Raw genomic sequence first — 20,528 nt, 5'->3', positions numbered from 1 at the left:
GATGAAATTGTTTTATATTACTCTTTGTAAGATATTAGCTACTTTTGAAGTATTCGGTATTCGGCCGAATACTACTTACTATTCGGCCGAATACCGAATACTGAAAAAACTGGCCGAATAGGCCGAATACCGAATAGTTGCCGAATATTCGTGGCATCTCTAGTATATATGTAAATTTTCTGTAACATCTGAACCATCGATATTTTTATAAAGAGCACCACCCGACCAGATGGCTATAGTACAGTGGTTGCAGGAGGATTCTGGATAGAGAAATATACTATTGTTCCGGATGCAATCCTTCACTGGGGCCTGGGGCAGGTATGATTGTAAATGTATTGTATGTCTCTATTAACGTACTGAGGTCTCAGAATAATAACGGCCTAGCGCAATGTTCAAGAGGCCATGCGAGGCCGTTATACAAACAACGCGTTGCGTTATTTTGATATAGCAACACTGATGCATCGCTTCTTCTGTCTTTTTGTCTATGATTCATTCAATTGTACTGTCAAAATTGTCAAACAAATGCGGCCATCGGCCAAGCTAAAATTAAAATTCAAACACTTTTCATAAATATTTTCATTATTATCTTTGATATATGTTGTAAAATCATGTAATGATCTGTATTGTAATATTGCAATTATCGTTGTGAATTTTCTATGCTGTGAAGTCGTTCGAATTTGATGAAATAACAGTGTTTTTATTCCGGCGTCTAAAATTGGGAAAACCTAGTTAGAATGGCCAAATCACAAATAAATACCAAGTCAAGGGACTATCAGAGGGATAAGGAAGCTTTCCTTAGGGAGCTGAAACAGTTTAACGAAAGCAAAAAGTGAGTAAAAGTGCTTATTCGTCAAATTTGCTTGATGGTATACAACTGTATTTTATGTCAGGAATAGGTAGTGGATGTTGTATTTCAGATCTTAGAAATATTAATAGAAAAATTAAGTACTGACAAAACTTGTTACACATATTGTCATAGTAATCTATCATAGAATCAAAACACAAAACAATGGGAACATAATAAAGTTTTTATTTAGAGAGGGTTTACTGTAAAATATTAGCCAACAGCAAAATATTGAAGATGTTAATTAGTTTATTTTTCTTTCAGTATTCCATACAAAGTTCCATATGTAAATGGGATTGATGTGGATTTGTACTTGTTTTACTCACTGGTTCAACAAAGAGGCGGATTAAGTAAGGTATGTAGTGTACTTACTACTATGACAAGATATAATCGGTTATACCAACCTGTTGCCCTAGAAAATTCACACAGTGTGGAGAAACCAGATATAATGGTCACTTTAACTTAATAGTATGTTGTAAGTTAGACCATGGTGGCTTTATTGATTTTTTTGAAATTTGGTCCCTGTTGTCCTATCTCTAGTCCTATTAATTTAATTCATAATTCAAAGATTGTGTAAGGCGCTGCAGGTAGTTGCTGCAGTGCATAGCAGGAACACATAGAATGTGTATAGAAAAAAAACATGCACTAGAGTCTGTAAATGTGTATGGCTATGTCTGGATACAACTTTACAGTATTGTGCAAATTAATGTGAACACGAGTGAAAATTAGAAAAAAATACATTTATTAGTTCTAAAATAAAAAAAACAGAGATATATTAATACAATTTAAGTTATTTTAATAGAAAATGTGTCCTCCCAGGCTTTTATAACTTCTTCAATAGGTTTTGGCATAGAATCGACATGATTTTAACAGTTTTCTGATATTTACTGGTCTTAAAAACTTGTATGGATTACAGCCTCATTCATTTTAGTTTTTCTTGTGCAATCCGTTTTCCGAAGTGTAACTTTCACGATGGCCCACTTATTTTCAATGGGATTAAGTGCCGGTGAGTTCTCTGGCCATCCAAAGGCATGATATCTTGTTGTTCTTGAAATAATTAAGCATAATCTTAGACACGTGGCATGGAGCCGAAGTTTGTTCAAAAACTTATTGACCGATATCATCAAATTTTCTTAGTTCAACTTCTAATCTCCGTTCTAGCAAGTCACTGTATTTTAGCGAGTCCATCATCCCTTCGATGGGCACAAGTCATCCGGTACCTATATAAGAAAAACAGTCCCAAACTAAGAAAAGTTAATGCTAATGGTCAATAAGTTTTTCAACAAAATTCGGCCCCATTTCACGTGTCCAAGATTATGCTTAAATATTTCAAGAACAACAAGATATCATGCCTTTGGATGGCCAGAGAACTCACCGGCACTTAATCCCATTGAAAATAAGTGGGCCATCGTGAAAGTTAGACTTCGGAAAACGGATTGCACGAGAAAAACTAAAATGATTGAGGCTGTAATCCATACAAGTTTTTTAGACCATTAAATATTAGAAAACTGTTAAAATCATGTCGATTCTATGCCAAAACCTATTGAAGAAGTTATAAAAGCCAGGGAGGACATATTTTCTATTAAAATAACTTAAATTGTATTAATATATCTCTGTTTTTTTAATTTTAGAACTAATAAATGTATTTTTTTCAAATTTTCACCCGTGTTCACATTAATTTGCACAATACTGTAATTGTAATCAATCATAAAAATACTGCATTGAATGAATTGAACAAAGATTGTTTACTTTTTGTCACAAGTAAGAATTTATTAACATTTATTGTGTGTTTTCAGGTGAACCACACAGACGCATGGGACACTTTCCTGAGGCCCCTGCGTTTGCCGCACCCCTGCATCAATGGCTCCACATTACTGAGAAAAATATACAGCACTTACTTGGAAAAGTAAGTATTATTGCTTACAGGTCTATTCCTAGTCCACTACACTGGCCTAGTGCGGGTTGGTTGCCCACCCCAACACAAATTGGTCACCCATCCAATGGCTGACCTTGCCATGTGTTGCTTAACCGGATTGATCAGTTACGATCGACTACATGCACTTATATTAAATATGTGTCTACTGAAAGGCCTCATTATCATTTACAAGATGATCATGATAAGGATTTTATTATTAATTTATTGATAAGTACTTATAGACTAGAGAGGTATGCCCACCACACCTGCAAAAAAATAAGATAACTATTTTTTATTCTGAACACAGAACAGAACCTGTTTTCATAATTCATAATATCATTGCACACCCTTTTTACCAAACAAAAAAAACCCACAACCAAGACAAACCCCACTAACAAACGCCCCAACCACCAGATTCGAGCGCGCAAAAGGCCCCCCAGGCCGAGATGACGACATGGACTTGGACGACGACCCGCGCGGGCGCCGTGGCGGCTTCCCGAGGGTGTCGTATAGCGGCGCCTATATCACAGGTAAAGGTAAATGTACGCCCTGTCCTTTCTTCTGTTTTGGGTGCTTGAGGTTGCGGGTGTTTTGTCCTTGTCATGTTTTCAACAATATCAGAGAATATTCTCCAGATAACTTGTAGGTTGCTATTGAAAAATCAGCCCTTATTTCTTTTTATGTAAATACTATTTATATAAAGGAAATACGATGTATTTTCGTAACGTCTGCTGATAAACAAAAATATAAAAATGGCGTACTCATAATTATATCTAGCGATATTCTACCTTCTTGTTCCTACTCCTATTTAGGTTAGAGCTGCCATGTTTTTTTTTTTTCTTTCGCTGCAAGCATTGTAGTAATTCAAGATTTATATATTTATTCCAAGAAGAGTCCAGAAGTCTTTGCCTTAGGGCTGATTTTTCAATGGTCAGATAAGTGTTATCTAAAGAATAAAATTGTTGCTGTCATTGTCTCATAATAACATTCAGAAATGTGACAGCAACAATTTTATTCCTCAGATAACACTTATCTGACTATTGAAAAATCAGCCCTTAGTCTGTTTATTTGTTTCTTTTGTTTATGACACACAGTCCAAGTGACATAGAGGAAGTGCTTGTGGTGGCGGGTTTAATCATGGTTGTCATTCATTAAAACATCAGACGTTTTATTACTTTTTGCTTTATTGTTCACTCTTATCTTTAGTCATTTTGCATGATGCATTCTGCATATTGTACCAATATAATATGCCAAAATAAATCAATGGCTTGACTCACACTATAAACTCATTCCATAATAATTACCTCAACTAAACCATTTTATCTACTCGCAAACTACGTATATTACTCGCCCTCTTTCCACAGCGTCGGGCGAGCAACTCCGAACAGGTTCGCGAGCGATCGCCGGCCCGTCCGAGCGTCTGGCGCTATCCCTGCTCTCTCCTATGCCGAACGAACAAGACTTTGCTGTGAACGTATGCACAGTGCTAGCGGCCGACTACTCGAATAGGCTGCCTTTGAACGCTACGCCGCATATTTTGGACTTCTTATTGGCTCATGCTGGCGTTTATAATCATGGTGAGTGTTATTGATTAGTTTCGTTAGCTCTTTCATCAGGTCATTGCCAGTCTATCTATAATGCTATATGGTAAAGGCTGATGATGCTGAGGCGTATGATGAACACATGCGTTTGGTTTTTGTTTCATCTAGAGTATACTTAGCTTAGTATACTTACGTATTTTTGATGAAAATCACGTCAACCTTACTAACATCACGTCGGGGTCACCAATTTTCATCACCACATCCTTTACTCTCTCTAACCACCAATCTTCATCCAATCCGCAGCGTCACTTCGCGACACAATCGGTCGTTCATGCCGCGAGGCGCGAGGTCGATACCCCGACGAGTTCTGGAAGCTTCGTGCCGGCGGCGGCGGCCCTATGGAGCTTATAGATGAGAATAAGTTCACTGCGCCAGGTGAGTTGCCTTGTCAAGTAGGCAGGGGTATAGTATACGTCTAAAGCCGAGTTGCAGATAGGAACTCGGCATTAAATATATTGGAAGTATATGGGCAGAAAGAGACATGCATAGATTTTGAGACCTTTTTTTCTTCTTGTCTGAATCTTGATCTGTTGGCATCTAAATAATTACAATATTTATAAGGAACAAGGAACCAACATAAATACAAATGGCGCCAAGAATGTGTGTGTGTTTTCTCGACATCAACTGCTTTTAAAGAGCGGACTGACCCTTTTGTCTACACAATTCCCTTTGTAAAAACGCTGCCAACCGCTGCATCATTCCATAGTCGTGATAACCACAACATCTACATTCCCCCGCAGGTCTAGAACAGCCAGAGTTGATGGTGCAAGCGCTGGCCGCTCACAACAACCTCACCGACCGACTCACCTTGCAGGACGACGACTATCAAGATGTTGTGGACAAGATTGTTGAACAGGAGGTGAGTGCATCATCAGGTATTAATGGTCTACTGCTGGAAATAGGCCTCCCAAGGAGCGCTACAACATTCTTTCTATGATCTGCCTTCCTCATCGAGCCGTATTAGTAGAGGACAAAACTGTGTCATTCTCCATGATATCGAACTGTGTAAGAGTATAAAACTGAATTGGTACGGCCGTTTTGGTGTGGGCCAACAAACACTCAACATGCATTTATTTAGCATTTGAGTATAGCTTTAATAACTTCGGAATAACGTAATTTAATGGTTATATTACCATGTAGAACAGTTCGTCTGTACGACGATAGAAACATGTAGTTTTCGTTGTTAAAAAAACACCATTACTTATATTCCTACAATATACCACTACGTGTAAGTACTAAACCCAATTTTTCCCTCACCCCAGGAACTCCTAGAAGACTGGATGACCGACCCCACAGACGAAGACCAGCTGTTCGCGCCCCCGTTACCCGGCGGGGCGGCCTGTGTTTACACGCAACGAGTGTTACAAGTGGCGTCCATCGCGCGCTCGCTGTCCTTCCACGAGGAGAACCTGCCTTTGTTGGCCGCCAACAATACGCTTATCAGGTTTGTATAAAGGGGGTTGCTGATGTACAGGGTGATGCAGAGAAACAGGGTGATGCAGAGCTGGGGGGCGGCGGTAAGTGTGTTTACACGCAACGAGATACGAGAACAAGCTCGTCAGGTCAGCACATACAGGGGGCTGCTAATATACAGGGTGATGCAGAGCTGGGGTTGTCGCGGCGTGTGTTTACACGCAACAATTAAGCTCATCAGGTCAGCGCATATAGGGGGTTGCTAATATACAGGGTGATGCTAATATATAGGATGATGCAGAGCTGAGGGGCGGCGCGGCGTGTGTTTACACGCAGCGAGTGTTACAAGTCGTGTCTATCGCGCGCTCGCTGTCCTTCCACGAGGAGAACCTTCCATTGCTGGCCGCCAACAATACGCTTATCAGGTTAGCGTGTTGCTAATATACAGGGGGTTCCTGATATACAGAATGATGCAGAACAGGGGGGCGGCGGTAAGTGTGTTTACACGCAACGAATGCGGCTGTCCAGGAACCACGCGTTCATCAGGTTTGATAGATAGAATATTCTTTATTTGTACACATACATAAAATAACCTTACTTAACTTAAATACTAACACATATGTACAAAAATCGTTAGCTTATACAGGGTGTTGCAGAAGTATAGGAAGCCGAAAGAGTATCTGAACAATTTCATATTTTGGAAATACGTGTTTTGACATGACATTAGGTGAGGCTTTTGTGCCATGTATTACCGCAAAACAACTTTTAAACCAGGTTTAAAGGAAGTATATTGCAGTCAATGAAACTATCCTAGAAACAAAAGAATAGCATATCAAAATGGCAGCCGTTACATAAGTGGAAATAGCAAGAAAGTGTTCAAAGACCCACGATTCAAGCGTGATAGAGCTTGCAGAAACCATGGATTCGTCCGCTATTTTAGAAACAATTTAGCTCACACCTTGTGTGCACATGTTTAAAATTTGTTGTTTTTTGTCGTAGGTTTCTGCTCCTGTGCTCCAACTGCTGGGTGGGCACATTGCGACAATCTGGACTGGACACGCTGGGAAATGTGTGCGCTGAACTCGTAATAAAGGTGAACCCATATATAATATTATAATGTTTTTTTTTTTTTTTTTAAATCTTTATTTTATTTAGAGACTTTGATCATACATGAACATGACAGTCCCATCGTAACTTATTCTAAGACTTAACTTACGCTTACAATGTAGAATCTAATCTTAAGGATGTACAGTGTTTAACATATTTATACACGTACATTGCTTCACTACTGCTAGGCTCAGTTAAATAACTTTGTAAAATACCTACATCAACAAAGTTTATTTTTAACTGATTTTGTAATGTTTGTCTTAAGTTCGCATACCGACGGCATTCTACTAAAATATGATAAATATCCTCTACGGAACTGCAGATATTACAATTTGGACTTTCGTTTTTTTTCATCAAAAAGTTAAATTTATTAAACGGGATATGACCTGATCGAATTCTAAAACCTATTGTTAAATATCTTCTATCTAAATTTAGATTGGCGAACCAAGGAATGTGAGGTGGTTCGCTTTGCATTGTTCTGTACCATATGCCCTTTTCACAAGATCTTTCATCAAAATGTGTTTTCCATTTGTTGTGACTTTCTTTTTTATACCTAGGTAGAACTTCTGAATAACACGGTATTATATTTATGTATGTGCCCGTAAATGACGCATTATTTGCCAAGCGATCCGCTCTTTCATTCCCTAGTAAACCAATGTGAGATGGAACCCATTGCAATCTCAGCTGCAACCCTTTTTTGTCGAATTTATTAAGTAACGCCAGGACATCGTAGGCTAACGGCACGCCTCTGACACCAGAGGCACACCGAGCCAAATGTTGGAGGGCGCTTCTACTATCTGTAAAAATAACAAACTTCCGACTGTCCGTAACAAGATCGCTTAAATGTGAAAGTGCTTCTGAGATCGCAACAAGCTCCAAGGACATAATAGTAATGTCACAGTTGGTAATTTTAAGACTTCTAGATTTATGTACATTTGCATCATAGAAAGCAGCTCCAGATCCATTGACACTTTTGGACCCATCGGTATATAATTTATGCCAGTCACTGTATTTATTATGTAATTCTTGTATAACTGTATTTTTCAAAATATTCAACTCATATGATTTTTTTGCCATTTTAATGCTATCTAAGGTGCAAGCAGTAAAATTACAAATATCTATGTTATTTATCCACGTGTCTAATGTAAACATTGGTAGTATTTCACTACGAGATATGGATTCTTCTTTTGTCTTTTCATAAAGTAACGCTAACAATGGTTTTTTTTTAGTGAGCCAGTATCTATTGGTCGAAATTTGTATATTTAGTTCATTCATCAACTCGATTGTCCTATTACCTTCCCATGACTGTGCTCTTAAACAATATTTATATGCTAAAAATATCCTTCTTATTGCCAGAGGTGGAATGGATAGTTCAGATTCCATGACATGAATCGGAGTGCTTTTAATGAACCCACCGATGATACGTAACGCTTGGTTTTGTATTTTATCTAACTTGTAACAATGGGTTTTTGCTGTATTATCGAACAAAAAAGAAGCGTAGTCCATTCTACTTCTAATTAAAGCTGTGTATATTCTTCGTAAATGTTTCGGATGTATACCCCACCCGGAGCCTGCCAATACCTTAAGAATATTAAGAAATTTTTGGGTCTTTTCAACAACTTTATTGACCTGTTTCCCCCATCTTAAGGAGCTATCCATCCATAAACCCAAGTATTTAATACATTGTGCAAATTCTAGTTGACATCCATTAATTTTTAATTCTATTTGTTGATTTCTGTGACCTGTACTAAATAAACAATATTTGGATTTACTGGGAGATATTTCTAAACCTAATTTATCTAACAAAATTACTGTGGCATCAATTGCATTTTGCATATTACTAACACTATCACAAATTTTCTTAGAACTTACATATAAAGCAAAATCATCAGCGTACTGGGATATCATAACGTTTGTTATAGTATGGCATATATTAGCAGTAACAATATTGAAAATCAAAGGAGACATTGGATCACCCTGTGCTAAACCTTTTGCAGTCCATCTGTTTATTATTGTTGATCCGTCTTCCTGATTTTTTATGGTCAAATGTCTTTTACTCAATAGATTCCATAAATACCTACTTATATATAACCCTGCGTCAATAGATTCAAGACTAGTGATAACGTTTTCAATTTGTATATTATTATATGCATTGTCAACATCTAAGAAGCAAGCTAGTGTAGGCATGTTATTGGTAAAACTAATTTGGATTTGAAGTATTATCCGTGCCAATGAATCTATGCATGACTGAGAACGTCTAAAACCAGTGGCCTTTTTGGAAAGTATCTTATTTCTTTCGACATACCACTCAAGTCGTTTGACAATCATACTGTGAAATATTTTGCATATGCAGGACATTAGGGCAATTGGTCTTAACTTAGTAACTGTATGAGATGTGACACTTAACTTCGGTATCGGTACAATTTGGATCTCTCTCCACTGATATGGAATCTTTCCTGTTTCAAATATTAAATTATATGTCTGCAGTAGATACAACTTCACTATATCCGGTAGGTTGAATATCATAGAAAATGTAATTTGGTCCTGTCCCGGCGCTGTGTCCGTTCTCTTTAAACACATCTTAAATTCATGAATTTTAAAACTCGTTTGTAGTTCTTTATTAACAGAAAGTATTTCAGGAGTGTTTACAAGAACGGAGTCTGGTGCCAGGCTATGGATTAGATCGGTCTTTTGTAAGTCAGATATAGCACAAGGACTACTTTTGTAACCTTTCATCCAACGCATGCGATTCCACATTTCAGATACGGATGTGGATTCATCGATACTACTACAGAAATCTTGCCACCCTTGAGCTTTAGCCTTACGTATCAACCTCTGGGCTTCCTTAATCCGTTCATTTAAAACTATTAGATTAGTTGGCGTAGGATTTCTTCTAAAGAGACTTAGTGCTAACCTTCTTTGTGCTACAGCTTTTGATAAATCTTGGTTCCAGTAGGATTTGGGTTTAAATTTAGATTGAGGATCATGACATATTTTTAACATTGGTATAGACTTATCAGCAGCCTTATTAATTTGTTCTATTATAAAATCATACCTATTTTGTACATCATTACATATCACACAATTACTAAATGAGTCTTCAAGAGTTTCCCTATACAGTTTCCAGTCTGCTTTTTTAAAATTTCGACGCTTTAATGTGCTACCTAGTTTGTGAGTCATTAATTTATTTGTAATTATTAAGTGATCACTACCAAAACATTCATTTGTAACATTCCATTTCCAAAGTAAACATATATCTGAAGATACAAAGGTAATATCAGGAGATGATTCCTGAAGAACCCCATTAACTAGTCTTACTCTGGTTGGTCTGCCATCATTTAAAGAAATATAACCGTTATCTAAAGAAGACTCCATTATCTGGTTTCCTCGGGCATCGTTTTTATACGACCAGTTTGTATGATGACCGTTGAAGTCACCCGCAATCAATGATTTAGTCGGGTATAGACAAAATATTTGGTCCCAGTCATTTTTGGTTACATTTACATTTGACGGACAGTAAATAGATATTATGTTTTCTAAGTTATAACAGTTGAGTACTTTTATAGCCACTAATTCTATACCTAAATTACTTATGTTTATTATATTAGGTACAGCTCTTATTGACTTATGGACAATGATTGCAACACCACCAAAAGAGTCAATTCTATCGTTTCTAAAAATATTAAAATTACTTATCCGAAGTCCTGATTCTGGTTCCAGCCATGATTCACTGATTATCGCCACATGTATGTTCTCAGTATGAAGATAACATTCAAACTCAACTATTTTAGGTCTTATACTTTGTGCATTCCACTGAGCAATGTTAATTGTTATGTTTCTATTTACATTATTGTCATTCATTATTGAACGTGTTTGTTATGTTATTAAACCAATCATAACTCTTCAACATTTCCATTATAAAGTTCTTAATTTCATTAACACATATTTTCACCAGCATTTGAATTTTTTCTTCCCATGTCTTTTCTGTCAAAATTATATCTTTAATTTTTCCGAGTGTACTCATGAAGTTAAACTTTCTTTCCCTTTTATTTCTCTTCTCTTCATTTTCTGTCAATATTGGTTCCTGTCTCATATTTGTTTCTGTATCACTACTGGAGATGGTTTCATCTCGTAAGTTGTTTCTTTTTTTATTCTTTTTGCGCCTAGATTTATTCGTTTTGTTATTGGAAATATTTACTTCCGGTTCTTGTTGTGTCATTTCTCTGTGTACTATAGCTTTAGTTAAAACTATATCTCTGTAGGAAGGTTTTTTATTTAAGATCGGTTGAGTGTCCTCTAAATTAGTATCACCGTTATAACCCTCTTGTACAATACTATCGCATTCTTCTGTTTGTATTTCCGTGAGGTATTTATTCAGTGCCACTTTGTAAGTGCAGTTATCTTGTGACATAATAACGCGTATTTGTCTCTCTTTTAAGTAAACTGGACATCTTTTATACAATGAAATGTGGCTGCCTTTACAGTTAATGCATTTGTAATTTGTTGTATCACAGTTTGCATGTTGTTCTCCGCATTTTGGGCACAATACCTTCTTAGTTGGGCACTGTCGCATTAAATGCCCGAATTTCCAGCAATTCGAGCATTGTGTAACGGGAAATATATAGGGTTCTACTTCAAACCTGCACCCGTAACCACGTACGTACGGGGGTAGAGTAGACCCCTTGAAACAAAAGCGCACTGATTCGCTCTCAACCCACTCGCCTTCATAATTCTTTCTTTTTAACCTTCTTACTGAAATAATCTCTTCTTCACTTTTAATGTTCTTCATTAAATCTTCATCACTTTCTTCAAGATCCATTTCTTTAACGACGCCGTATATAAAGTTTAGTTTATGTGTTAACTGGCATCTATATCCTAAATCAGCAATATTTTTATTATGAAGCAGTTTTTTTGCATCTTCAGCAGTTTCAAAGCGTATGAACACTTTATATGGGTTTTTATATTTTATTTTCAAAATGTTATTTATATTTTCAAGCATTAGTTTTTTGGCTAGAGCAATTTGTTTTGGCATCATTTCTTTCGCAGTCATACATACCTCAGTATCGACTATGTCACTAGAATCTTGCTCCATCTGCTTGTTATTTGTAGAAAAACTACGTGCTAGCCTTTTAGGTCTGCGGTGTGTCACTTTTATAAATTCATCTTCCTCTTTGTCTTCGCTGCTGTCTTGTCTTTGTCTTTTCTCTGCCAAGCGGCAATCATTCTCCTCTTCAGATAGTTGTGTCCCGTTTTCATCCCACTCTAATTCTGCATCACTCGCTTTTTGGTCACTCATTAGCACTTTTTCGTTATTAGAACTTACTAAAATTGGACTAGTAGAAACGCCCCTTTGACTCATTTTTATTATAATTGCGGGTAGACGTAAAAAATATCATCGCGCTCAATTCGACTGGCGGAATGCGTGCACTCACAACAAGTCGTCGCTCGCGAAATGATTATAATGATAAAACAATAATTTTCCTCACACTCATATAGATTAGACAGACACAGATATGCATTCTTCAACATTATGCTATTTAGCATAACTGGAGCATAACTGGAGTACATAAAAGGAGTCTCCCTGAGTGATGTATTAACTACAATTTATATGTATTTAAATATATATCCGGCGCATTCTGGACAGTCAGAGGCTGGATAGTTAGACTGGCTAATCTTTTCATAACAGTGACAAACCCAAGTCGCGTTCTAGTGTCTCGTGTTTGAAGAAAAACCTAATAGCCGTTGACTAGTTTTTGCCATGTACGAGAATTAATCTCGCATTTAATCACCTTTTGTGATTATAATTTACAGCTTTGCCAGTTTATGTTTGTAGCAACCCGAAAAATACGTATTATAACACCACAATTTACCCCCACAGGACCCAGCCACCTGCCTGTTATCCCGCCACATCCTATCAACAGTGCAAGCGTGTCTGGTCTCCGAAGACCGCGCCAGGGTTCTAGCTGCTCTGGAGATGCTCAACAAGCTGTCTCAGAACGAGGCCAATGACGACGTGCTACTGCGAGCATTGGACCCCAAGGTATAGTGCATTATAAAAGTCACATGTAGATAAATAGGTACTCGTACTTAACGCAATACATACGCAGGTTACACGGAAAGATGACATTAATATATAACTGACAGAGAGAAAGGCATTACAATACACATACATAAGCAACATGTGTATTATCATGAAAAAGAGTTCTGGCTCAGCATAATGTTATGATTCTGCCAGCCATGCTGTTAACAGTGCAAGCGTGTCTGGTCCCGCACTAGAGATGCTCAACAAGCTGTCTCAGAACGAGGCCAATGATGACCCCAAGGTATATTGACGTTGTAGTTTCTACTGATTTCACTAGATGGCGCTGAAACGCAAGTTCGTGGGCCGCCGACTTACAACAAGTATTTAATATTTCAGTGTTATCGAAACGACATTTTATCCGCAGAAGGTACATCTGCTTTTAGTCCCTCCAAATCTGACATCCGATCGTCTATGTACAAATGCCGCACGAATTCATATCAAACTCCTTTTGTTTTTGTATATTTCCCTGCACTAAAACTACCCCCATTACTTCCAGATCTACTCCGACGTGTGTTCCCTACTCACCCTCCGCGACATAATGGCGTTAGTGTCGTGCCTAGAGTGTGTGTACTCGCTGACCAGCCTCGGGGAGAGAGCTTGCGAGCAGGTCGCCTCTAGTACAGGGACGCTCGTGGCTCTGCTCACTGTCGAGGTAATCATAATAACCAGCTATATATAGTTGAAAGCACTGGAAACACCATAGTTGGCGAAATAATTCACGCTATTTATGGCCCAGAAAAAACTCCCACATACACCTGGTTTGTAAATCTAGCACCGCACCCAAAAAATGCTGAAATAAAAAAGCTCAAATATATCTACCACACCAGTGTTAAAATTGAGGATCCAAGACGTACAAGCACTATCGCTCAATGCAAAAGGTGTCAACAATATGGGCATACTCGCAATTACTGCATGCGTCCGTATAGATGCGTCAAATGTGCAGAAGACCACAACACAACCGATTGCCCAATATATTTATTATAATAATAATGGCGCTAGTGTCGTGCCTAGAGTGTGTCTACTCACTGACCAGCCTCGGGGAGAGAGCTTGCGAGCAGTTGGCTTCTAGCACCGGCACGCTAGTTGCTCTGCTCACTGTCGAGGTAGATAGATAAATAGATAAATTATACTGTACTTACATTGTCCTGAAGGGTTAGCACGGGGCGCTATTAAGACATGACATAAGTTCTCCGCCGCGCTCGATCTGCGATCTGCGATGTCATGCGATGCAAACCGTTTGTGACGTCTTAAATGCGCCCCGTACTAGCACTTCTGGTAGATAGAAAAATGAATATAAAAATGCGATATTTTACACAGTACTTATAGGTTATGATAAATACAGAAAGAAAGACGTTAAGATATAGACAAGCAACGTACGCAAAAGTTGTTGCAAAAGGGTTCTGACTCAGCATAATGCTATGATTATTATTGAGTGTTACCCCCTTATTCATAGAGAAGTTACAATACGTTTTAACTAATAAACTGTTTTGTCCCTCTCCGACAAAGATCAATTTGTTCTTTGACAGAGAGGGACAAAACAGTATATTAGTTAAAACGTATTGTAACTTTTCTATGAATAAGGGGGTTAGACTGTGTTCCCAGTAGGAAAAAACGAACACTATTATGGAAATTCATTAATTCTATCTCATATCCTCCACAGGCCCAAAGCTACGGCCCTCAAGCGTGCATCCTCATGCGAGTGGTGGAGACAGTTAGCGGCGCCGCCGACACTGCGCCCGCGCAGGACAAGGCACACGCCGCACAGGTATACTCATTATGACCCCCACCCCGTAGTTTATTCCTAACCAAACACGTCCCCACTGCACAAGTCTCCTTCCAATGAAGGAAGGGTTGAAGAAAGGCTGTTTTAACAGCATGCGGATTTGATCACGCACGGGAATTGCCCCGCACGCGTTCAATCAAGTATTCATTGTAACGAGTGGAATAGGGTAGTTTTGTTTGTATCATGTGCAAAATATACTTCTTCTGACATTGGATCCTGCGAGACACCTCGTAAATTAGTGCTCACATAGCAGATCGTTTTATTAATATAAAACACATTTTAAAAATTTACGGCTGGACAGTTAACCAAATAGCGATTTATACTAGTATTTTCGTCTGCCTGCTTGCCGTGATGTGTTAACGTTTGTAGGTGAAATGAATAACCCTATAACTAACCTACAAATCCCCTTCCAGCAACAACAGCCGTCAACTCCAGTCAAACAGACGGCTAGCGTTGACAACAAGCCGCCCCCCGCCGCCTCCCCCGCGCCCGTCTCGGGCATACAGCAGGCGCATTTGCAGCAGAAGACTGTGCAGGTATGTATATTTATGTACATATACAGTGTGGAATTCACTAAGATTTTCCACCCTAAGAGAAAGCGACGTATGAAGTCAAAGATTTCTATAAAAATAAAGTACTTAAATTGACGCTTTAGCCTCAAAAGTCAGCACCATCTGCGATTTTATAATCACTAAATGGTCACGCTAAAGAAAACGGGAAATAAATAGTAGCCATCGTCCAATTTTGACATTCAACAGATGCATTTACAGCAGAACACTGTGCAGGTACTGCTGAGTAACCGTATCTGTCTTACTTTATATAAACAAACAGCCGTGATGAAAAACGAAAACATAGACATTTTGCCTTGTTTCAGCAGTAGATTTTATGTTTAAAGAGGCTGTTTCCAAAACTACATCACCTAATCCTCCTCAGGAAAACGAACAATTCGCCGTAGCCTGGCTCCGGGCGTCCTACGAACCCCTTCCCCCCACCGACAACTCTACCACTGACGCCGCAGAGATCTACCGCCAGTACGCGGCGTGCTGCTCCAACATGCAGCGCAAGGGGGTGATAGCGCCGCAGCACTTCCCCCGGCTTGTGCGGTGAGTGACAGTGACAGTGACAGTGACAACTCTACTACTGACGCCGCAGAGATCTACCGCCAGTACGCGGCGTGCTGCTCCAACATGCAGCGCAAGGGGGTGATAGCGCCGCAGCACTTCCCCCGGCTTGTGCGGTGAGTGACAGTGACAGTGACAACTCTACTACTGACGCCGCAGAGATCTACCGCCAGTACGCGGCGTGCTGCTCCAACATGCAGCGCAAGGGGGTGATAGCGCCGCAGCACTTCCCCCGGCTTGTGCGGTGAGTGACAGTGACAGTGACAGTGACAACTCTACTACTGACGCCGCAGAGATCTACCGCCAGTACGCGGCGTGCTGCTCCAACATGCAGCGCAAGGGGGTGATAGCGCCGCAGCACTTCCCCCGGCTTGTGCGGTGAGTGACAGTGACAGTGACAGTGACAACTCTACTACTGACGCCGCAGAGTTCTACCGCCAGTACGCGGCGTGCTGCTCCAACATGCAGCGCAAGGGGGTGATAGCGCCGCAGCACTTCCCCCGGCTTGTGCGGTGAGTGACAGTGACAGTGACAGTGACAACTCTACTACTGACGCCGCAGAGATCTACCGCCAGTACGCGGCGTGCTGCTCCAACATGCAGCGCAAGGGGGTGATAGCGCCGCAGCACTTCCCCCGGCTTGTGCGGTGAGTGACAGTGACAGTGACAGTGACAACTCTACTACTGACGCCGCAGAGATCTACCGCCAGTACGCGGCGTGCTGCTCCAACATGCAGCGCAAGGGGGTGATAGCGCCGCAGCACATCCCCCGGCTTGTGCGGTGAGTGACAGTGACAGTGACAGTGACAACTCTACTACTGACGCCGCAGAGATCTACCGCCAGTACGCGGCGTGCTGCTCCAACATGCAGCGCAAGGGGGTGATAGCGCCGCAGCACTTCCCCCGGCTTGTGCGGTGAGTGACAGTGACAGTGACAACTCTACTACTGACGCCGCAGAGATCTACCGCCAGTACGCGGCGTGCTGCTCCAACATGCAGCGCAAGGGGGTGATAGCGCCGCAGCACTTCCCCCGGCTTGTGCGGTGAGTGACAGTGACAGTGACAGTGACAACTCTACTACTGACGCCGCAGAGATCTAACGCCAGTACGCGGCGTGCTGCTCCAACATGCAGCGCAAGGGGGTGATAGCGCCGCAGCACTTCCCCCGGCTTGTGCGGTGAGTGACAGTGACAGTGACAGTGACAACTCTACTACTGACGCCGCAGAGATCTACCGCCAGTACGCGGCGTGCTGCTCCAACATGCAGCGCAAGGGGGTGATAGCGCCGCAGCACTTCCCCCGGCTTGTGCGGTGAGTGACAGTGACAGTGACAGTGACAACTCTACTACTGACGCCGCAGAGATCTACCGCCAGTACGCGGCGTGCTGCTCCAACATGCAGCGCAAGGGGGTGATAGCGCCGCAGCACTTCCCCCGGCTTGTGCGGTGAGTGACAGTGACAGTGACAGTGACAACTCTACTACTGACGCCGCAGAGATCTACCGCCAGTACGCGGCGTGCTGCTCCAACATGCAGCGCAAGGGGGTGATAGCGCCGCAGCACTTCCCCCGGCTTGTGCGGTGAGTGACAGTGACAGTGACAACTCTACTACTGACGCTGCAGAGATCTACCGCCAGTACGCGGCGTGCTGCTCCAACATGCAGCGCAAGGGGGTGATAGCGCCGCAGCACTTCCCCCGGCTTGTGCGGTGAGTGACAGTGACAGTGACAGTGACAACTCTACTACTGACGCCGCAGAGATCTACCGCCAGTACGCGGCGTGCTGCTCCAACATGCAGCGCAAGGGGGTGATAGCGCCGCAGCACTTCCCCCGGCTTGTGCGGTGAGTGACAGTGACAGTGACAGTGACAACTCTACTACTGACGCCGCAGAGTTCTACCGCCAGTACGCGGCGTGCTGCTCCAACATGCAGCGCAAGGGGGTGATAGCGCCGCAGCACTTCCCCCGGCTTGTGCGGTGAGTGACAGTGACAGTGACAGTGACAACTCTACTACTGACGCCGCAGAGATCTACCGCCAGTACGCGGCGTGCTGCTCCAACATGCAGCGCAAGGGGGTGATAGCGCCGCAGCACTTCCCCCGGCTTGTGCGGTGAGTGACAGTGACAGTGACAGTGACAACTCTACTACTGACGCCGCAGAGTTCTACCGCCAGTACGCGCCATGCTCGCGCTATGCCGGCTGCTCACTATTCGTTTATTTACGAATGCTCTCTTATCATTTATTACCATATAGCTCGTATGAAGTCCACGGCAGTAAATCGGCTTCATCCAAGACTGGAGAGTGTAATGCTATAATGCGCTAAGCAGTTGTAAAATATGTAAAGAAATATCTGCCCGGATAATTCTTTATGTTACGTTTAAAAGAGACTCTCACAGCCATCATCAGGCAACAGTCATCTCTTAAAACATGCCTCTATAAAAATAACAACATTCATGTCTTACTCTGCTTCATAAATGCCTCCTCCCAAAAACATTGTCAACATATTATTTTTATTATTATATATATGAAAATAAAAATGAAAAAATGAAAATATATTTATTATGCAAAAACATACATACAATATAAATCAGTTGCTGAGGCATCCTTTTAAGTACTAAAAGATCTTTGCCAGGACACCCCGCTCTTCCATAAGTTAGGTATTGTTTTGCTTAAAAAATAAAAGATTATACCTAATAACTATAGTTAAAGTAAGGAGAGAGAGAATTAATATTATACATTTAAACTGACCTTGTTTTGTGTTGTGTTGAGTTGTGTTGTGTTGATATATTTATTATTTCCTTTCCAGCACGGTGTTCGGCGGTACAGTGGGCCCCAACAACGTCACCATAGCGACGGGCGAGACGCAACAGATGTACGTGGGCATCCGGTCCAGGAACCAGACCAGGGTCAACCAGCCAGCAGGTATGTGTCGACAGTTGTATAGGGAGTTAAAAAGGGTTTTAGTAAGCCGAAAGACAGAGTCATGTTAAAGAAAAAGTTCAGAATGGACTCTCTTCTTTCGCCTTCGCCTTCTTTGCCTTACTATCATGGTGTTCGGCGGTACAGTGGGCCCCAACAACGTCACCATCGCGACGGGCGAGACGCAACAGATGTACGTGGGCATCCGGTCCCGAAACCAGACTAGAGTGAACCAGCCCGCCGGTAGGTATCATTAGTTGTATAGGGATTTAAATGGGCATTAGTAAGCCGGAAGAAAGGGTCATATTTGAAAAAAGACCTCAAAATTCTAAGAACAGAAGATGTGAGTGTAGAAAAGGGTATTAGTGAGACAAAAGAAATAGTTAGAAGTTGGTTCTACCTTTTTTGGCATAATATTTTTTTGCCTAATCTCGTATTGCATAGTAACGTTTGGTCAAAGTCTCGTTACGCCGAAAATCGTATGGCATAAATCTCGTTTAGTAAAAAGTTATTTCGCATAACATTGTTTAGCCTAATTATGGTATGGCCAAATCTTGAATAGCCTAATAATGCTATGGCATAGGTTTATACAAAGTAATAATATTCGTTTGGCTTTAACTTTGACGGAGCGTCTCCCTACATAGCGCAAACTGGTGCCTTGTATTGTTTCCGCTGTTTGGAAAACGCTCCGCTCCGCTTCACTGCGCTCCGCTTTGGTTTTGATGAACATGTGCACCTAACACGCTCCTCCTCGCTTTGCTCGTCGTCGCACCTATTTTTAGGTTTCGATCCCATGGGGTTTGTAAATAATTTCGGTCGTTAACTTTCGATTTTTTGATCATACAATATCGTGATTTTCGGGATGTAGGAGAAAAATACCACAATTTGTACATTTACTACATACTTAATATATTATTTATTAAGATAACATTAGGAGAAACAAGATTATACATAGGTATAGACGAACATAAATTTGAGCAAACGAAACTTAGGTGATTGTGCCTAAAGAGTTTTAGACGAAACGAGCCTTATGCCACATAAGTCTTGGCAAAGTGATGGTTCGGCCAAAAAAGTTTAGACCCTACGAGTTATGCGAAATGAGTTTTGGTCAATTAAGATTATGCCAGATGAGCGGAACCCTTAGAAGTTCTTTAGAATGGACTCCCTGAGGCTAAAGAGAGTGCCCTTTGTCATTACTATCACGGTATTCGGCGGTACAGTCGGCCCCAACAACGTCACCATCGCGACGGGCGAGACGCAACAGATGTACGTGGGCATCCTGTCGAGGAACCAGACCAGGGTCAACCAGCCAGCCGGTATGTGACGTCAGTTGTATAGGGAGTTGAAAAAGCTTATTGCAAGCCTAACGTGTCCTCCTAATTGGCAGCGATCGCACGATGGCATGATGGCGCGATACGTTCTCGTCGTGTGTTCAAACAGATATTCAATTAGGACGACGCCTAAGGGAATGACTAAGGTGCAAGGTGGTCATAATGAACAAAGTCCAAAAGTAGTTCAGAATGGATCCCCTGACTTACCCCCCTTCAGCTTATTACGCCACTTTCCCAAGGAATAATTAATAAATAAATTTCATTTTGCAGGTCCATCTTCACCAATCCTGAAGGCCCAGCTCACTAACAAGGTGACCGGCGCCGTCGAAGTGAAACCGACTACGTCTCAGCCTCAGGTCCACATTAATTACAGTATTATCAGTATTTATAAATCTAATACTATTATTAGGTACA

General features: G+C 41.2%; 1 protein-coding gene across 1 annotated transcript in view; it reads left to right on the top strand.

The window, feature by feature from the left end:
* The first annotated feature begins 508 nt into the window (after positions 1 to 508).
* Positions 509 to 20,528, top strand: part of LOC105383495 (AT-rich interactive domain-containing protein 2) — a 41,670-nt gene continuing 21,650 nt past the window's right edge. Inside the window, exons 1-16 of the mRNA XM_048625560.1 lie at positions 509 to 829; positions 1,109 to 1,199; positions 2,641 to 2,750; positions 3,174 to 3,289; positions 4,124 to 4,336; positions 4,604 to 4,735; positions 5,101 to 5,219; positions 5,623 to 5,804; positions 6,773 to 6,866; positions 12,759 to 12,920; positions 13,459 to 13,614; positions 14,623 to 14,727; positions 15,159 to 15,281; positions 15,679 to 15,848; positions 18,671 to 18,786; positions 20,385 to 20,470. Of these exons, the coding sequence (XP_048481517.1) occupies positions 735 to 829; positions 1,109 to 1,199; positions 2,641 to 2,750; positions 3,174 to 3,289; positions 4,124 to 4,336; positions 4,604 to 4,735; positions 5,101 to 5,219; positions 5,623 to 5,804; positions 6,773 to 6,866; positions 12,759 to 12,920; positions 13,459 to 13,614; positions 14,623 to 14,727; positions 15,159 to 15,281; positions 15,679 to 15,848; positions 18,671 to 18,786; positions 20,385 to 20,470 (2,070 nt within the window). The 5' untranslated portion in view covers positions 509 to 734. The remainder of the gene's footprint in view (positions 830 to 1,108; positions 1,200 to 2,640; positions 2,751 to 3,173; positions 3,290 to 4,123; positions 4,337 to 4,603; positions 4,736 to 5,100; positions 5,220 to 5,622; positions 5,805 to 6,772; positions 6,867 to 12,758; positions 12,921 to 13,458; positions 13,615 to 14,622; positions 14,728 to 15,158; positions 15,282 to 15,678; positions 15,849 to 18,670; positions 18,787 to 20,384; positions 20,471 to 20,528) is intronic.

This window comes from Plutella xylostella, chromosome 14, assembly GCF_932276165.1.
Source record: "Plutella xylostella chromosome 14, ilPluXylo3.1, whole genome shotgun sequence".
In the NCBI taxonomy this organism is placed as follows: domain Eukaryota; kingdom Metazoa; phylum Arthropoda; class Insecta; order Lepidoptera; family Plutellidae; genus Plutella; species Plutella xylostella.
The sequence above is the reverse complement of the archived record's forward strand: the minus strand, read 5'-3'. Positions and strand labels throughout refer to the sequence as shown.